At 44.6% G+C, this 19,064-nt stretch overlaps 1 protein-coding gene and 1 long non-coding RNA gene across 5 annotated transcripts; one reads left to right on the top strand and one right to left on the bottom strand.

Moving 5' to 3' along the window:
• The first annotated feature begins 324 nt into the window (after nt 1–324).
• On the top strand, nt 325–16,052 carry HTATIP2 (HIV-1 Tat interactive protein 2). Of its 4 annotated transcripts, none has more exons than XM_064576733.1 (6): nt 325–477; nt 1,013–1,208; nt 3,961–4,068; nt 12,349–12,486; nt 14,531–14,592; nt 15,320–16,052. In XM_064576733.1, exons 2-6 carry the CDS (start codon nt 1,014–1,016, stop codon nt 15,543–15,545), a joined length of 729 nt encoding a protein of 242 aa, XP_064432803.1. In that variant the 5' UTR covers nt 325–477; nt 1,013; the 3' UTR covers nt 15,546–16,052. The 4 variants fall into 4 exon arrangements, with proteins under 4 accessions (XP_064432803.1, XP_064432804.1, XP_064432802.1 ...); XM_064576734.1 differs by having other exon boundaries at nt 346–477; nt 951–1,208; XM_064576732.1 differs by lacking the exon at nt 325–477 and adding an exon at nt 500–691.
• On the bottom strand, nt 12,725–19,023 carry LOC135362349 (uncharacterized). The gene is made up of 3 exons (XR_010406922.1): nt 18,702–19,023; nt 14,735–14,817; nt 12,725–13,168 (listed from the first exon to the last, which is right to left on the bottom strand). It is a non-coding gene; the product is annotated as an uncharacterized LOC135362349 (long non-coding RNA).
• Nucleotides 19,024–19,064: the final 41 nt, after the last annotated feature.

Here is a 19,064-nt window from a genome sequence, read left to right as displayed (position 1 = left end):
CGACAGCCCAAGTTTCTGACTTGAGACAGGAGGGAGGGGTGAGGAGTTTGAGAACGCATAGGCACAGTGAGACCCAAGAGAGGCAAGGAGCAGGCTTGTTTCCTTTCTGTTTGGGGTGGCTGGGTGGGAAAGGTTAAGGTTTTGACGCAGTGAACTTGAGACAGCCGTCCAATACACAACTGAAATGACACGTTTTAGAGACCAGCGAAGGTCCAGTCTATTGGCTGAAGCCATGGATAAGGGCGAGCTTAGCCTGGGTGGTGACAGGAAGAGCGCAAAGAGGGCGCTCGCGATTGCTGACGTTTAGGGAGCCGTCTCCAAGCTTGCGACACCGCCTGGCGCTGCGCACGTGTTCGCGGCCGGCCAAGCCCAGCGCGCAGACGCCAGTCCGCGCCCCGCCCCCGCCCTCCCCCAGGCCCCGCCCCGCTGGGCGGGGCGAGGCAGCAGCGCCGCGAAGTCACCGGAAGAAGTAATCGGGTAGGCGCGGGCTCAGCCGCCTGCGACCCCCGGGCGCACTTGGGAGGGGCACCACCCAAATGGGGCGAGGGGACGGGGACCCGCCGGGAAGGGGTGATGCCGGGACAGCCGGGCCCGCGGCGCTGAGCGCGGCCGTGGCGGCTGCGGCGGTGGCACTGGTCGCCGCCCTGCTCCTGCTGCGCTGTGAGGACGCGGGGTCGGGGGCTGGCTCCAGGTAACCCCTCCGCGCAGGGGACCGAGTTGGGCTCTCGCACCCCAGTGGGCGGGGGAAGGAGGGGTTGAAACCCAGAGTACCGTCGGGGAACGAGGCCTCTGGGTGCCATGGCACCTGGGCGCATCTCCTGTTAGGGCTCAGGTGCGGGGGATGGCCAGGGTGTCACGCCCTGCAGGTGATTCAGCACTTTCCCCTGGGCCCAGACTGCGGAGAATAACAATACCTTTTTCCAAGCAAGTAAACCACCATCGTTCCCCAGGATAAGCAAGGGCCATCCCTTAAACATCCCAAGACCAGCCGCTATCGATGTTATTTCTGCAGCATGGCCAAGACTGAGGCGCTGCCGAAGCTTCGGGAAGACTTCAGGATGCAAAATAAAACTGTCTTTATTCTGGGCGCCAGCGGGGAAACCGGCAGAGTGCTCTTAAAAGAAATCTTGGAACAGAGCCTGTTTTCCAAAGTCACGCTCATTGGCCGGAGAAAGCTCACTTTCGATGAGGATGCTTATAAAAATGTGGTGGGTATTTGAGCTGGGACTCAAAAATGTAATTGCAGTGATTCTTCGGGGTGAACATATATTCATGCCTAAAGGCTGAACATTGCCCGGCCGGTGGTGGAGGAGAGGTGATCACAATGTGGCGGAGAATGGTCTGTGAGAGGCCCTCCTGGAAGCTGGAGTCTTGGTTATAGGCCCAGGTTGGCCTCCCCACTCACTGTATGACCTTGGGCAAAGCCCTTCTCACAATCTAGACCCCTATAAGGCCGGCCTGGCTTGTAATGAGGGCTTTGAAGACAGAGAAGAGCAAGTTTTCAGGGCCATTCAAGCTGGGTTCTACAGATAGTCCGGTAACCTGGGGCCATTTTCTCAACCACTTTGCTTGTTTTATTTACCTGTCCACCCAATATTAATGTCAGTGAATTGCAGGCAAGGTCTATGGCAATAAAGGTGAGATTATTCACCTACAAGAATTTCCCTGCCTAACTTCCCAGGGCTGCAGTCTTGTAAGTGGAATATTCTCTTCATTGTCACACTTTCATCATTAACCAAATGACATGCCAGACTTCCCCTAAATATTTGAAGTCTGAGCTTTGTGGAGATTCCTTTCCCCATGTAAAGGGAGTTGTGAAATGCAGTAAATTAAACTATAATGTAATCCTGAGACCCCCACAGCTATAGACATTGGTCCCACAGGCTTCACAGGTGGACCATTCCAAATACCAAGTGGTCTCACAAATAAATGTTCTTAATCCCTGTAGGTCCATGGTCAGGTCATTTTACGTCTATCTTATGTCCATCAGGACTTTACTGTTTAAAATGGACATCTTTGGGCGCCTGGGTGGCTCAGTTGGTTAAGCGACTGCCTTCGGCTCAGGTCATGATCCTGGAGTCCCTGGATCGAGTCCCGCATCGAGTTCCCTGCTCTGCAGGGAGTGTGCTTCTCCCTCTGACCCTCCCCCCTCTCATGTGCTCTCTCTCATTCTCTCTCTCTCAAATAAATAAATAATATCTTTAAAAATAAATAAATAAAATGGACGTCTTTGCTCAGACTTAGTTAATATGTGGTCTTCACAGTCTGACTTCATGGAGTGTGTCAAATACCTCCAGTAATTAGATATTGAAATTGAGTTCTGTGCTTTGATAATCAAGTTTTGGTGGCACGTCTTTTGGTTATGCACTTAATGGGAACATATTTTTCTTTAGCATACTCACAGTGCCAGAAAAATCCTTTAGAAAGAGCTGATGGTAAGGAAGGAAAACTACATTTTATTTGAACTCCTGGATCATGGGAACTTCTCAATCTATCTTTTTTAAGTTTCACAACAAACTTACGATGTTATGTGGAGGTTCTTTTTTTTTAAAGATTTATTTATTTTAGAGAGAGTGCATGAGCAGGAGGAGGGGCAGAAAGAGAGGGAGAAGCAGACTCCCTACTGGACTGAGCTTGATCTCACAATCCTAAGATCATGACCTCAGCCATAACCAAGAGACAGACCCTTAACTGACTGAGCCACCCAGGCATCCCTACATGGAGGTTCTTTTCTTTTCTTTTTTTTTTTTTTTTAAGATTTTATTTATTTTTTGACAGAGACCGCGAGAGAGGGAACACAAGCAGGGGGAGTGGGAGAGGGAGAAGCGGGCTTCCCGCGGAGCAGGGAGCCCAATGGGTGGCTCGATCCCAGGACCCCGGGATCATGACCCGAGCCAAAGGCAGATGCTTAACGAATGAGCCACCCAGGTGCTCTTACGTGGAGGTTCTTAAATCTGAGTGAGCACGAGAATTACAGAGGGTGCTTATTAAAAGTGCATTTTCTGCTTCAGAAGTATTGGTGCAACACCTAGGAATATGCCTTTTTTATCAAGCACTCACTGGCTGATTCTAACACAGGTGGTTCATGAATTGGACTGAAGGAAAGATTATCATTCCCATTTTATTGCTGGAAAAACTGAGGCATATGACTTGGCTAAGTAACTTGGCCAAAATTACATGCTTAGTAAGTAGCAGGCTCAAGAGTTAAACCGAGGTCTTTGAGATTCCAAACACCATTCCTTGCCCTGACATTGTACTTCATTAGTATCCCTCCTGGTAGTAGAGACAGGTCTTTTATTTTTCCAGAGAGAAAATTATAATTGAACCTGACTTTAGAGATCTGAATCACTTACAGTCCAGTTATGTGTACCGTGGACATATAAGTGCATTGTTGATTTTGAATTCAGATTAATTGCTTTTTAGTGGGGGAAAAAAATGAGCTTGCAAAAAATTTTTATAATATGATTATGCATTTTCCTTAATTTAATTTCTATTTATCTTATTAAACTTGGTTTGTCTCCCAGCAAAGTATCAATTTGGTAAATAGCATCTGTAACAGTCACTTGATCATAGGTCTTAAAAGCTACCCAGTACCTTATTTATATTGTGTAAATTATTAAGTGTATCCATGCTTCATATCTAATGCCCCAACTTTCTGCCACTCTGCACAGTGCCACTCTAGCTCTATCAGAAGTTTCTTACTAAGTAAAATAAGCACACTATGTGGAATCGCGATTCCCATGCCCTAGGAATCTGCCCTACTAAATAGACTAACATGGAAAAGATGGGAGAATGGCAGAAGAGATTCCAGAGCAAAGAGCTTGCAAAATTTGATGACAAGTGGGCAGCCTCTTCAGTAATGTTCTCTAATTTATTCTTTAAATCTAGAGGGGTATTTTTCTTTCTCTCTCTCTCTTTTAATAACATCAAGTTATATACAGCTGTGTCCTTGTTGTCTAGAACCAAGAAGTGGTGGACTTTGAAAAGTTGGATGACTACGCTTCTGCCTTTCAAGGTCATGATGTTGGATTTTGTTGCCTGGGTACCACCAGAAGAAAAGCTGGAGCGGTAAGGAAGACATAGACCCCTTTCCCTTTTGCTGTCTGGTAATGTCAACTATTCCTTTCTTGCTTACTCTTTTTCTTTATATCCGTAGTGCTTACATGTAATAAGCTCTTATCATTTGTGATTTCATATGCTGCTGTAACCTTTGCTATACTTTGAATAGTACGGATAAATTTATCTTTCCTTCAAAGTAATCCTTGAGTTCAGGCCTTCGTGCTGGAGACATCATAAATATTTACAAGGTCTTGCCTCTTGCAAATAATTGCTGTCACTACATCCCCTGACTAAGGCAGACCATTACGTCTGAGTAAAAGTAACTGGCTCATGCTGTTAGCAATAAGCTTTTTTTTTCCTTATAAATGTTTTCAACTTAAAGCATTCTCTCTCACATAAATGATTTGCTTCAACCTGTTTTCATGCCAAGTTTTAAATTTATGATATAGAACATCAGAACAGAGGCACGATTCAGCTGCCTTTAGTGATGACTCAGCTTTCAGTGGTGATTCAGCCCCAGTGGTGATTCAGCCCTAACTGACGCAGACTGTTCTAATCCACATTTTATCTTCTTTTTAATGGTATTCTAAATCACATCAGCCTCTGTCCAGAAGTCCTAGGTTACTATCTAGTTAAAAGTCATTGCTTACTACATAGACCCTCAGCAAGTGTTAATACCTCTTAATTTATACCTTGACTATAGTTTATTCCTCTCTCAGAGGATTGTTGGAGCTAAATGTGTTTATTTATTTATTATTATTTTTAGAGAGAGTGTGCAAGAGTGAAAGTTGGGGGGAGGGAGATGGGAGGGGCAGAGGGATAGAATCCCAAGCAGGCTCCACGACTAGTGTGGAGCCCGAAGTGGGGCTCGATCTCACAACCCTGAGATCATGACCTGAGCCAAAATCAAGAGTTGGACGCTTAACCAGCTGAGCCACCCAGATGCCCCTAAATGTGTCTATTAAGGTATTATGCTATTATGGTAGCAGGATCAGGATGCTACCATGGGGCCTTATCATAGATTTATAAACAGGCCCATGTATCAGAATCATTAGGAAGGCACGTGGTTAAGAACTATTGGTTTATACCAACTAAGGAGTTCAGCTCAAATGTATTTCTCTGGCCCTGTTGGTGATCCAAAGAATAATTCTATTTATGCTTTTGGTAGGGATGTATTTCCCAATCTTTTGCAGTTCTCTCATGTCCACTTTGGAACCCAGCTGGGTTTTGAGCTCTGTGCTGGGACGTATGGATTATAGAGAAGTTTGACTCTCCCAGGAATTGGCACATTGTGTCTCCTAGAAAGGGTCATTATCCTGCTCAGCAGCAAGTACAGTCATTTCTGTCCCAGCGACAGTCACAAGCAACGTGCCCTCTAAAAAGCATTGAAAAACTTTTGTTCTAGTACACTGCAGGTTGAACTGTCTCAGGTGCCAGGCTGATTTTGGTGGTGACTCAGCAAAATAAAAACGACTGCATTAGGCATAGAGCAGTTGATTTTCATCACATAAGGCAAATCTCATTATAGGGTGTTCTAAGAAAAAGTTGAAATTGCTTTGTTGCATTCAAATTTTGTAAAGCAATTTTAATCAGAGGAATTAGATGTCTTCCCTCTCCGGAATATTTTTTTTAGGTGGAGTTGGTTCCCCACCCGTTAGGCTACGCAATACCTTTTGTTCTCCAAAGTCAGTTTGAAAAGATAAAAGTATTCATGGGTAAGCAAGAGAAAAAAAACTAGTAAGCCAAATATAACCTCAGAAATGAGTTGGGGGTTAAATGTGACAGAAAGTAAGCTGACATTTCCTCCAGAATGTCTTTTTAAAAAAATTTTTTTTTAAAAATTTGATACTAATTTCTATTGGATGCAATATAAAGTTTGGAGGTTGGGATAACTTTGGGCAATTTAAAAGAGGTGATGGTTCACAGGTGGTTAGGTAATAATAGTTGTCTGATGGGGGACTGTGGATTTCCAAGCTCACCCTACCTGCTATTCTGGGTCAGCAGCCCTGTCTGTAGACAAAGAGCTTATCAGGTAGTTACTGAGATGCAAGCCTGGTGTCATTCATTCTGTAGCTGTTTTGTAACTGGAACATCCCATAGTTTTCCTTAGTGGTAGAACTTTCCAGTAGAAAAACTTGAAGGACGTCAGGGTTTCTGTCTCATTATTGACACCCTCGGGGTAGCCATCTTATTTCCCTTTGGTCTTCAGTGTGTGAATTTGCTGAGGTTCTTACACAAAGCACCATACCCAGGGTAGCTTCAACAACAGAAGCCTAGTGTCTCACAGCTCTGGCGGATGGAAGTCTGAGATCAAGGTGTTGGCAGGTTTGCTTCCCCTGAGGGCTGTGAGGGAAGGAACTTCCAGGCTTCTCTCCTTGACTCCTAGATGACCGCCTTCTCTCCGTGTCTCTTCATTCGGCATTTTTCCTGAGTGTGTGTGGCTATGTCCAAATATCTCCTTTTTACAACAGCACTAGTCCAGGTAGATTAAGAACCACCACACTCAGTATGACCTCACCTTAACAACATCAGCAATGACCCCGTTTCCGAATTGGGTCACATTCTGAGGTACTGGAGGTCACGACTTCAACATACGAGTGTTGGGGAAACTATTACAACCCATAAAATTCAGGCTATTCAGATTTCCCCTGAAACTGGTGTCGGGATAGGTCTGTTAGCTTTTTCAGCTGTTTGGAAAACCATTTTGTTTAGTCGTGTTAGATGCTGATCTTTTTCACACTCACAGGCCCCAGTTGCCCAACAGTGCAGTGGCTTCCTTACTTGGCCCCAGTCCAGATCTACTGGGTCAGAATCTCTAAGGCTGGAAGCTTGGCAACTACTTTTAGCAAGCTCCTTGGGAAATTCAGACGCAGCCAACCCTCCTCTTGTTGGACCTGCTTTCGCAAAGCATTAGGATGTGTTAGTCTTCCTCTCCTGCTGCTTTTCTAGGTACTGGAGTCCCAGATGGCCTTCACCTGGCTTTCAGAAGTAACTTGTGTGCTAGTGAAGGTTGTAATACCCTTTGAAAACCAGATCTACTTTGGCCTGGGGTGTGGAGCAGAAACGCACAGATGTCACTGAGAATAGTGCTTTCCCCTTATTTGTCTTCAGAGAAGGATGTGGTTCGTGAGTTTGAGGTGGTGTAATGTGGTTTCACCTCTCCATGCACTTCCTCACAGTCCAGGTTCTTGGATTCTGTTGAATAGACAATGCCAGTAATGTGATTAAAGCCGCCGTTGTAACATTTATGAGGCATCATTAGAGTCTCCTGGCTTCTGATTCGAATCAGAATGAAACATTCTTCTAATCCAGGGGCTTGCGGACCACAGGCTCTGGGCCACATACAGCCTACCTGTTTTTGTATAGCCCATCGAGCTAAGAATGTTTTTATATTTTTAAATGGCTAAAAAATGTCAAAAGGGGAATAATATGTCATGACGTGAAAATACAAGAAATGCAAATTTCAGTATCATAAATAAAGTTTTATTGGGACACAGCTGCTGTCATGACTTTGTATATTATCTGTGGCTGCTCTTGTTCCGTGATGGCAGAGCTGTGTCACTGTAACAGAAGCCTGCAAATCTGGAAGTGTTTGCTATCGCATCCTTTACGGGGAAAGCTTGCCGCCTCCTGCTGTAATGTGTACTGTTTGATTCGATGTCTAGAAAGGGCTTGTGAAGTCACAGGGCCCCCAGTGACTTGAGGCTCTCTGTTTGGATACCAAATGGCCATGGGGCCTTGGGTGTGCTGGGTCGCTCCCCTGGGCCAGTGCCTCCTCGTCGGTACCGAGAAGGAGGTGACCACTGATCCCGTTAGCCTGCAGAATTCTTTGACTTCCATCACCCAGAGAAAAGAAGGCCCCAAATGGAAACATTTTGTGAGGACGTAGAGATGGACTCAGGAATCTCAGTTATCTGTTTGATTTTTTCTATCCAGAGCTTTTTCTCTAACCAAGATCTTGGTTCTACCACCATACATCAAATATAGAGATGCCTTCCAGAAATACAAACAAATGGGGTCTCAGATTATACCATTTGTTGTTTGTCAGCATCTCTGTCTTGTAGTCTAATTTATAGGGCTGGCTTGAAATGGAAGTAAAGGAGAAAGAATCTGAAGCAGGAATATGGCTAAGTGCGCCCCTTTACAGAATGACAGATCCTCCCTCCTTGGAGAAGGATGCCCTGGATGTTGAGTCATTGTGGCATGCTCTCTGGTCATGCCCGTCACTGCTGAAATACCTTGTTAGGAGAAGTTGTTCCTAAGCCAACGTGTTCCTAGTTTTCAGGATTGTGTAAAGATTAGAAGAAATACTTAGTAGCTTTGGATTTTAATAAGATTTAAAGAGTAATTGGAGAATTTGTCTCCCTTGATGATTGTGGAGCCTGTGAAGGTAGCTCTGCTGAGTCATATTACATTGCGCTTATTCTTTTGAGTGGGTGTTGGGAAAGGAAATTTATAGTGGGAACTTATTTAATCAATTCCTTTTTCTAGAAGGAACTCTGATTCCTAGCTTAAAGTAAGACACACTGACTATAGAATCATAAAGACAGTGTAACAGAATGGACTTAATGCTCTCAGAAGAGATGTCTTTTCTCCTGCCATATGGTTAGGGAAACTAAATATGGTTTTTCTGGGAAAACACATGAAAACTGTGTTTCTGGGATATGAAGTATCTAGTTTCTTCTGTTGTTGTTTGTTTTGTTTTTTTTTTTGCACCGTTAGAGAACAAGAAAAGATGTTAATAAGATTTTAAAGATAGCTGCCTTCTATCTCTAAATGGACTCTTCCTCACTGCAGAGAAAATTAGTGTGTGTTGGTATCTCCAAGTCTGTCACCAGGATCCACGTTTAAGTTTGGTTTCTAAGTCCTTGAAAGCCGTTGACCCCTTTGCTTTTGAGTTTCATTCACCAGCTAAAAGGCCACGCATCAGGGTGGGGGAAGTGGGCTTGGAAAAATGCGGATTTATAATCAGCTTGGGGTCTCGGAGGATTTGTGAAATCATTTTGGATTAACAGCCATTGATTGCTAATAAAACAATATTTAGCTTTGTCCAGAGAACAGCAGTGGAGAAAGATATGGGCACCTTGTCAACAGGGCCCATTGAACAGGGGTGACGGGCTAAGTGTGGGGGTCTCTGCAGCAGCGTGGGTGCTCGTCCTTCACGGGGCCGTTGTCAGTTGTTAGCCAGGCCCGTGAAAGGAAGGACGCCAGAGTCTGATGGCTAGGGTGGTATTGATGTGCTTTAGCTGACTAATCAGATTGAAAAAGTCCCATGGCACTTATGTCACTTTAATTTTCATCAAACAATTGGAGATGGCAGGACTCTATTAAGGAGAGGTTGATCCAGAACTAAAGCCAAATAAATTAGGGTCTCAGTTTAATCAAATTACCCCTTTACTGGCCCTGGATTAAGCGAGAGAGACAGCGTCGGTCCAGGGACTTGTGATTGGCTGAATCTTTCCTTTATTTTTAAAGAAGCTGATGAAAGAAAAAAAGCATTTTAACAGAGACACGATGATAACGCTTCCAAGAAAGAGTGCCAAACAGCAGCAGCAACGAAGAGGAATTTATTTCACTAGTCAGCGCTGTGATTTCATTGTGAATAACAGAGCTGGGCTCGAAATCAGAGTTTGGGGATTCCTCCCGCACACGTAAAATCTCAATTCGGAGAACGGCTCTGAGGAGGCTCACGTCCCTTTCTCAGGAGGAGCAGAGCAGTAAACTCGGTTCGCTTCACACGGGTGTGAAAGAGCCGCATCGGGAGCTGCAATCAGTGTGTAGGCGAGTCTGCTGCGAGGCTCGAATGTGCAAGTGTACAACACGGAAGGAGGTGGTGGTGATGTGTGGGTGAAGAGTGACGTTTATGTTACCTGCCCTGCAGGTAGTGGCTAAAATGTACCATCACTGCTGACAGAGGAGGACAGGAGAGGCTTTGGGGGTCAGGGGGACATTCTGGTTCTTGATCCGGACGTCGGTTGCAGAGGGGGTTCAGGTGATGAAAAGTCACAGCTCTGTCCTTACAATATGTTTACTTTGCTTTTATAATCGACTTCCATACACATCTGAAAAGGTGTGGGCCTGTTGTTTTAAGATTGAAATTTGTATTAGTTTCCCACTGCTACTGTAACATCCTGCCTCAAATCTCTTGGCTTCAAACAACATAAATGTATCATCTTACAGTTCTGTAAGTTAGAAATCCAGCGTGTGGGCGCCTGGGTGGCTCAGTTGGTTAAGCGTCTGCCTTCGGCTCAGGTCATGATCCCAGAGTCCTGGGATCGAGTCCCACATCGGGCTCCCGGCTCGGCAGGGAGCCTGCTTCTCCCTCTGACCCTATCCCCTCTCATACTGTTTCTCTCTCTCTCTCGCTCAAATAAATAAATAAATAAAATCTTTAAAAAAAAAAAATCATTAAAAAAAAAAAAAAAAAAAGAAATCCAGCGTGGATTTCGCTGAGATAAAATCAAGGTGTCGACAGGCCACGTTCCCTTCTGGAGGCTCTGGGGGCGAATCCACTTTGTTACGTTTTCCAGCTTCTAGAGGTTGACCTGCATTCCTTGGTGCGTGGTGCCCTCCCTCCAACTTCGGGGCGGGAACAGGAGACTGAGTACTCCTCACACCGCCTAGTTCATCCCTCCTCTTCTGCTTCCCTTTTCCATCTTTAAGGACTCTTGTGATTACATTGGGCCCAGTTGCAGAATACAGAATAATCTTATTTTGAGGTCAGCTGATTAGCAACCATAATTCCACCTGCGGCCTGAATTCCCCTTTGCTGTATAACCTAACGCATTCACAGGTATGGGGATCAGCACACGGACATCTTTGTGGGGCCACCCCAGTTATGAATGAGTCCTTTTCACTAGCTGGAGGCAGTGTGAGATAAGAAGGAAGATGGGTACAATGGAGAGCATGGCTCAGAGGCAAGAATATGCATTCCGCTCTCCGCTTTCTCTTCTTACCACAAGTTCACCAAGTCACTGGCCCTTGTTTTCACATCTCCCTAATGAAGGGGTTGGACGTGGTGTTTCCTGAGGGGCAAGACCCACCTCTCCTTATGAAATAAAACATTTAGGATCATTAAGTACCCTAGGGCAAATTTTTAATTAAAAAAAATCATTAGAGGGCGCCTGGGTGGCTCAGTTGGTTAAGCGACTGCCTTTGGCTCAGTTCACGATCCTGGAGTCCCTGGATCGAGTCCCGCATCGGGCTTCCTGCTCTGACCCTTCGTCCTCTGACCCTATCCCCTCTCAGGTGTTCTCTCTCTCTCATTCTCTCTCTCTCAAATAAATAAATAAAATCTTTAAAAAAAAAAAATCATTAGGGTGGTAATGTCGTCTTCCAATTTGGAATCGTCATTATAGAAAACCTCATGATATAGTGGTGGGTCTAAAGCTCACTAGACTTTAGACTCCTCTCCAGTGCTCTGGAGTTTGAGGATGGCCAACATTTGTGGTAGTCCTGAGAAGCTGTTGCTTCATGACATTCCCTTACCTGGGTACAGGCATGTGTCCTTCCATTAGGCCCAGGCAATGAGTTTACATTCTATTGTTTGCACCGTTCTCCCCACTCCTCCTATTTATTGCCACTTAGTCCTTTTTTTTTCCCCCCAATTGGATTTGCTTTTTCTCTGCTTTTATTGGACTTTTATTCATTCATTTAGATATTTTTAGGTTACCTATCATGTGCCGGGCATACACTGATGCTGAGATATGAATTAAGAAGAAAGACCCTACCACTACACTCATCGGACTGAGTCTAGACCAGTGGGTCCCCAAACATTCTTGATTGTATACCTGTCAGTAAAAAAAAATGTGAGGATTCACTCTTTACTGTATATGAAGTATGTTGTAAAGCATACCCCCAAATTGGAAATTAAATAGATGTTGTTCTCATAGTGCCTGGATAGAGTTCTCAGCTATCCCCTGAGACCCCTGCCCATGAGAGCTGACACAGAGAAAATTGAGAATCGGAAAGTTATTAAAAGACAAAGAAATGTGTGACTTCAAGCCGTTTCTTAGCCTGGTCTTATTGTTCCTTTTGTTCCTTGCAGATTTGTTTGGTGTCTGTGTCTCAATGTCACTGTCCTTATTATTTCACTGGCCTTGCTGCCGCAGCTGGTCTGTCTATCCTGAGGATCACACTTGGAGCTTTTCCCATGGCCTATGCTTGGATGCATTTTATTTAGATCTCCATTCCCCTGCAGTCCTCCTACCCTGCCACCCAACCTGAGTAGTAATCCTTAAGATGAACTCGCAGCTTTTTGGAAATAACTCACATCCTTTTCCCCCTCAGGAAGGATTTGTTCGTGTCGATCGAGATTATGTCCTCAAGTCTGCGGAGCTGGCAAAAGCTGGAGGGTGCAAACATTTTAACTTGCTGTCCTCTAAGGGAGCTGATAAGTCAAGCAATTTTTTATATCTGCAAGTTAAGGTTTGTGCACATTTCTATCTTGCATATACTTTTGAGAACCCTGGCTAAGTGGCACTACAAAATAATGTAAAATGCTAAATAATACAGAAATGCATTAAATGCATTATATTATGCATTTTCTATAGTGGCAGGGACTGTTTTTTTGCATGGATATGTTTAGTAAACAGGAGTGATTTGAAAGATAATTTCCAATGTCTTTCCCCGTGTTGATTATCCAGTAATCATGAAATGAGTTGTGACAGCTCTGGTCTTGAATATCAGTATGGAATCTTAGCATTAGAAGAGACTTGGAGGCAGTGATTCTTAAACTTTTCCAGCGTAGATGATATTTTAGTATTGGGTATGGCTCTTGTCCTCAAGGTATCTCTAATATGCTTGTTTGGGGATTCCCCGAGGCTAGACCCAAGTTTGGTAATTTGATAGAAGGTCTCACAAGATGCAATATATAGTTATATTCACAGCAATGATTTATTACAATGAAAGGCTAGGAAGCAAAGTCAGTAAAGGGAAGAGTGCATGGAGTGAGGTCCAGAGGAAATGGGCACAAGCTTCCAAGAGTCTTCTCTCAGTAGAGGCACACATGCTTAATTTCTTCAGCAACGAGTGTTGAGAAAATGAGAGAAATTTGCCTGAGCACCAGAGTTCAGAGTTTTGATGGGTCAATCACATTGGCACCCTGAGCCTGGAAAATAATTATAAACTTCCAGAAGGAAAGCAAGTGTTCAGCATAAGCCACATCATTTGTACAAATAGTTTAGGTAACGTAAACTACCCTATCAGTTAGGTAATGACGGGGACACTCCTGAAATCCAAGTTCTTGGACACAAGCCAAAGGTCAACCTTGCAGACAGGACTTTCTACGATTAAAATAGAGTCTCAGCCTGCTATGTTAACTCTTCTATGCACCCTGCTAATAGAGACAAAACATATCTTCGTGAAAGCTAAGAGATTTGTCCACATAAACACTTGTATGTGAATGTTCATGGCAGCATTATTCATAATAGCCCGAGTAGAAACAGCCCAAATATCCATCAGCTGATGGATGAATAAAATCTGGTATATACATACAAAAGAATATTATTCAACTGTAAAAAGGCATGATACATGCGATAACATGGATGAACCTTGAAAACATTATGCTAAAAGAGAGAGGCCCGTCACAAAAGGTCACAACTTGTAGAATTCTGTTTATATGAAATATCCAGAATAGGCAAATCTGTAGAGACAGAAAGGTTAATGGTTGGCTAGGGCTTGGGGGGAGGGGATGGGAGTGAGTGCTAATTGGTGTAGGGTTTTGGGGGGCAAAGAAATAATTCTAAACTTAGATTGTGGGGAAGGTGGCATGACTCTGTAAATATACTAAAAAACATTAATTATTAATAAGTTTTTCAAAAAGCTGCCCAAGATTGTGATGCATCAGGTGAGGTGCCAAATGAATGGTATGAACAGGCCAAGAAGGAGGAGAGCGTGCCATAAAATTCACAAGGCCTTCAGATGTCCCTGTGTCTGGCATTTCTGTTCTTGGAGATGCCTGGCATGAAAATTCATGGTTGGTCTAACAAATTTAATTTAAAGCCATCATATAGATGTAATCTCAGTCTCTTGAAATTTGATGGGATTTGTTAGGAAGATGGTAATACAGAGCATCTGTGGGTCTTCTGACCCACTGGAACTACCTGAAAACCAAAAAAGGTGGATGTTCATCAGCCTGCAACATTAATTCTAGACTAAGGGGAGATTATTCATTGATGGTTGAACTCCTAACACATTACTTAGTCTCTGGAGCTGTTTTAAAATCAGTCACATGAAAGGCCGGACTGACTAGGCAGCCATCCTCTCAGTCAGGACATCAACTCTCTACTGCCTGTCAGGATAAATGATCTCTTCCTTAACTTCCCAGAATCTAGAATTCTAGGTAAGGATATTTACAGTTATTGAGACCCGCAGAAGCAGATTATCTTCAAAACCCCAAGTTATTCCCTCTTCAGCATTACAGTAAACTGGTCTTCTTGATTAAATACTAAAATTTGGTTTTGATTAACAGGGAGAAGTGGAAGCTAGGGTTGAAGAACTACAATTTGATCGTTACTCTGTGTTCAGGCCTGGGTAAGTGTTCATACTGCCCAACAGTACAGTACTGTTCGTCATGCTCCAGAAGTTAGTTTTTCATTTGAAGAGGCTGACAACTAAGATATCTAAGCTATGAAAGAAGTTGACTAGAGGTGGATTGCTTCTCCGAAGAACATACCTTCTGGCTTTGAAGGAAAGGGTAGACCGTTTGTTGGTGCCAGGTTCAGAGTAGCCTGGAATTTCCTGGGTGGCTTTTGCTGCCTTAAAAAAAAAAAAAATTCTCTTCATTCACCAAATAAAACATTTCACCCATTGTATTAATCTTTTCAGGCTGCCATAACAGAATAACACCACAGACCGGGAGGCATAAGCAACAGAAATTTATTTTCTCACAATTCTCGAGGCTAGAAGTCCAAAGTCAACGTGCCAGCAGAGTTAGTGTCTGCCAAGGCCTCTCTTCCTGGTTTGTAGATGGCCTTCTCTCTGTGCCCTGACATGGTCTTTCCTCTGGTGCACGTGGAGAAGTATCTGATCTCTCTCCCTCTCCTGTAAGGATACCAGTCCTGTCCGATCAAGATCCCACCCTTAGGACCTAACTTAATCTTAATAACCCCTCATAAATGCACCGTTATCAACTACAACCACACTGGGGATTAGAGCTTCAACATGAATTTGGTGGGCTGGGCACAGTACAGTTCCTAGCACCCTCTATGGTCTGAAGACAATAAACCATCTCTTCCTCTGCTTTTCTTTTTCTCTTTAGAGTTCTACTGTGTGACAGGCAAGAATCTCGCCCAGGGGAATGGTTGGTTAGGAAATTCTTTGGCTCCTTACCAGAATCTTGGGCCAGTGGGCACTCTGTGCCAGTGACAACTGTGGTCAGGGCCATGCTGAACAACGCAGTGAGCCCAAGCGGCAAGAAGAAGGAACTGCTGGATAATAAGGCCATCCATGACCTGGGGAAAGCCGATAGCTCTCTCACGCCATGACCACGCTGGAGAAACGCTTTCTACTGTAAAGCTCAACACCCGCCACCTTATTGGTACTTTCAGGGACAAAAAAAGTCAGTGTGCTTTAACGGTGGTTTCGCTAGTCTCAGCTGCCCAGATCATATCAAAAATTACTGTGTTCTGCACCAGCAGTTCAGAGCCTGGGTGGACGTATGGATACATCACCCAGGGAGCTTTTCAAAAATAGAGATTTGTAGGCTCTACCTCTAACCTCTGAAGAAGAATCTTCAGGGTATGAGCGCAGGAATCTGTTGGTTTTTTTAAAGCTTCCCCTAGTGTTTCTGGTGCCACTGGTGGGATGGCCTGCTTGAAAAGCTTCTCTGCAGTCAGAGTAGCAGCACAAACTTTATCTATTATGCAGATGATTTCTATTCTAAAATTGTCATTTGTGTCTTTGAGTTACCCGGCCCTGACTGCTGTATTTGTGTCAGTGGGCATCGTGCCTTACTACTTCTTTACAATGTATAATAAAAGTCATTATATAACCGAGCTTGTATAATTCCTGGGAGAACTAAACATAGGAAGAAAGATAAATGGACAAGTCCTGGGTGATCCTTAGAAAATGTCCAAGTATCACTGATAACGTGCAGCGTTTTGGCCAGTGGGATGATATAACAGCGCTAGTGTTTACCCGGTGCTGGCTAAGTGCCAGCCTATGCACATGCTGTCTGTCCTGTAGCCCTCCACAATCCTTGTAATCCTGATGGGTGCTACAATCATCCCCATATCTTGGATGGGGAAACTGAGGGCCCAAAGCTGAAGACCTGAAGCTAGGCTATGGCAGAGCCAGGATTCTAACCCAAGTCAGCATGACCCATAGCTTGTATTATTTTTAACGACTCTGCAAAAGCCTCCGGTATCTGTATATTTTCAGGAAGTTCCACTTAACAGTGAATGTGCTATGGATGAATAAAATTGAAATATTTGTTTTCTTTTATAGGGTTTAGGATCCCAGTAATGATTAACCACAAAATGTTCACATAGCCAGTAGAAGTGTATGTCAAGGTGCCACACTTTAAAAACTATGGAAAAGGAAAGATGCAGAAGGAAGGGTCAAAGTCAAGAGGAGTACACAGTGTTAATTTCCATCCAGGAACAAAGGATAGTGGTGAAACCCTGTCTTAACCTCTGTGCTGAGGGAAACAGTGATTTGAATGATTCAGTCCATTTTCACAGGGTCTACAGTATGCCAGGTACATTTCAAGCTTCAGTGGACATCAGATGATAAAGGCCATTCCCTTTAATTGGGGGTGTATATCTGTAGAAGGGATTAGACATTCCCATTGTCAGTCACCCCGGAAAGAGACATATTTTAGGAAGGGGTGGGGTCTTAGGATGTGGACTTTAGGAAGGAGATGGAACATTCCTCCTGCCAGGCAGGGTTCCTTTGGGGTTGGACTCTGAAGAGCCTTTGTGTTTGGGTGATAACAGGCATGGGTTCCAAGGAGTGAGGCATGAGGCGAGGGGACCCTAGGAGGACATCCTGATGCCTGCGGGCTCTAAAAGCTACCCCCAGTGGCTAATTTTAAGTTATCCTCTCTATGTTATTTTCTTGCCCACAGAACCTTCTGTCGGGTCATGTTCAACTTCCTATTCTGGTCTCAATAGTGAGATGGGATGTTAGGGGTAGGGTCTGTCTGTGTTCATCTTTGGAGTAGAAAGGAAAGTGGCTCCCTCCCAAACCCAGCATCGTGGTGAGACATAAACTTAAAAGGACAAGATTCTGGCTCAGTCACCCTTCTAGACTGTATGTTACTTACTTTAGTGTGTTAACCTTGACTGGGTGTTACAAAGGAACTGAGCAGATATCCCTCCAAATGTTATACACACAGGGAGAAGGTGGCCCATGCTGGAGAAAGAGTTTATGTTGGAAGGATAGAGCAAAAAGGTGGATGGGCCCAGGTAACCAGAGGCCTTGAATTATTTAATTCAGCATACCGAATGCTTCCTAAGCACTCCTGGGCACATAGGCAGTATGGATACATCAGGGAACAGTAAGTTTAACCTACTGGAGCCAGCAGCTATTCTGGCAATGTAAGGACAAATATTCAAAACTAATATTTGATAGATTCTGTCCTCTAGTTTACAGATAAGACAGAGGAGTACATTCAGAAGAGTTGAGCAATATAAGGCATCATTTTCACTCAGCAAATTTACCAAGTACCTACTATGAGTTAGGTCATCTATTATGTGCCAGAGAAACGAAAGCAAAGAGACAAGGCCCTTTGAGACAAGGCCCAGCATTGGGGGTAAAACCAAAAAAAAAAAAAAAGAAAGAAAGAAAAACAAGCAAATGGTACATGCTCAGTAAGAAACTAACAGAGGGCTGCTGGAAAGACAGTGGAAACTTCTTGAGAAATGGTGGTTTGTATTTGTAGAGCATTCTTAGCAAAAGCCTTGAGGTGTGAAAATGATTAAAGGCTGGAGGGTGGGACCCAGGGTGAAGGGTTGGGTTGACATGGAAGTCAGGCAGGATTATGTGGAGCCTGGTAGGCCAAGGTAGTCAATTTAATTGGATAAACATGTGCCAGTCTCTGGAACTAGAGCTTGGTCAATTACCTACTGAAATTACTGCTGCCCACTCCCACCTAACAAAGCATTCTGTGGTTTGAGTAGATGTTAGGAAGGGGAAAAAAGCCATGAAGAACGGAACGTTTGTGTTCTTCCCACCCAGCAGCCATTATGTCACTTTCTAAACGTATGGAAGGGCATCACTCCGTCGCTTAACCGAGGTCAGCTGCTTCCCATTGTTTAGGATAAAGTTAACACTTATGTCCAAGCACTTTACATGTATTAAGTCATTTTATCCTTAGAGTGGCTCTGTGGCTAGTGCGGTCATTATCTTTGTTTTGGAGGTGAGGAAGTGGAGGCAGTGAGAGGTCTTGATGTTGCTCAAGATCAGAGTGACAAAGTGACAGACGTAGGATTGAGACCGAGTAGGTTGGATCGGAGTCCATGCTCTCACTTAACCACTGCACTTTAAAGACTAAAACCCTTAAAATAGTCCTCCATGCTTTGGCACCTGTGTGTGCTCTAGTACCCCCACACTGGCTCCTGCAATCCTGTCTCCCCACCCTGCTGCACCCCAAGGGAATCAGGGAGCCCAGGAACCAGAGTCGAGTCTCAGGCCCTTACTTGCGCTCCGTCTCTCCGCCACCAGAGGGCGCCGCGGGCCGGCCGCCCCCTACACTAACGGCCCATTCCTCGAATAAGAGACGCGCAGAGGGCGCGGAGCCCATTGCAAAGCCGCTGGGCGCCTGCGTCTCTGGGCTCAGGGGCACAGGCGAGGGCCTCCCGCTAAGACGTGCCGCAGCGCGAGGAGGAGACAAAAGTCACATCAAAGTCTGCGACGCTCAGTCCAGCTTTCAGCGCCGACTCGGCGCGCGATACATCAACCTTGCCGCTGGAGGAAGCGGAGCCCCGGCTCCGGCCCCGCCCCCAGATCACGTGACCAACAACCACGGCCTCGAGGCCGGAAGCGCTTCCAGGTCCGCGCGC

Source organism: Mirounga angustirostris, unplaced genomic scaffold (assembly GCF_029215605.1).
Source record: "Mirounga angustirostris isolate CCGP_5_RB_7025 unplaced genomic scaffold, mMirAng1.0.hap1 SCAF_13, whole genome shotgun sequence".
Lineage (NCBI taxonomy): Eukaryota > Metazoa > Chordata > Mammalia > Carnivora > Phocidae > Mirounga > Mirounga angustirostris.
This window is presented reverse-complemented; position numbering and strand designations above follow the sequence as displayed.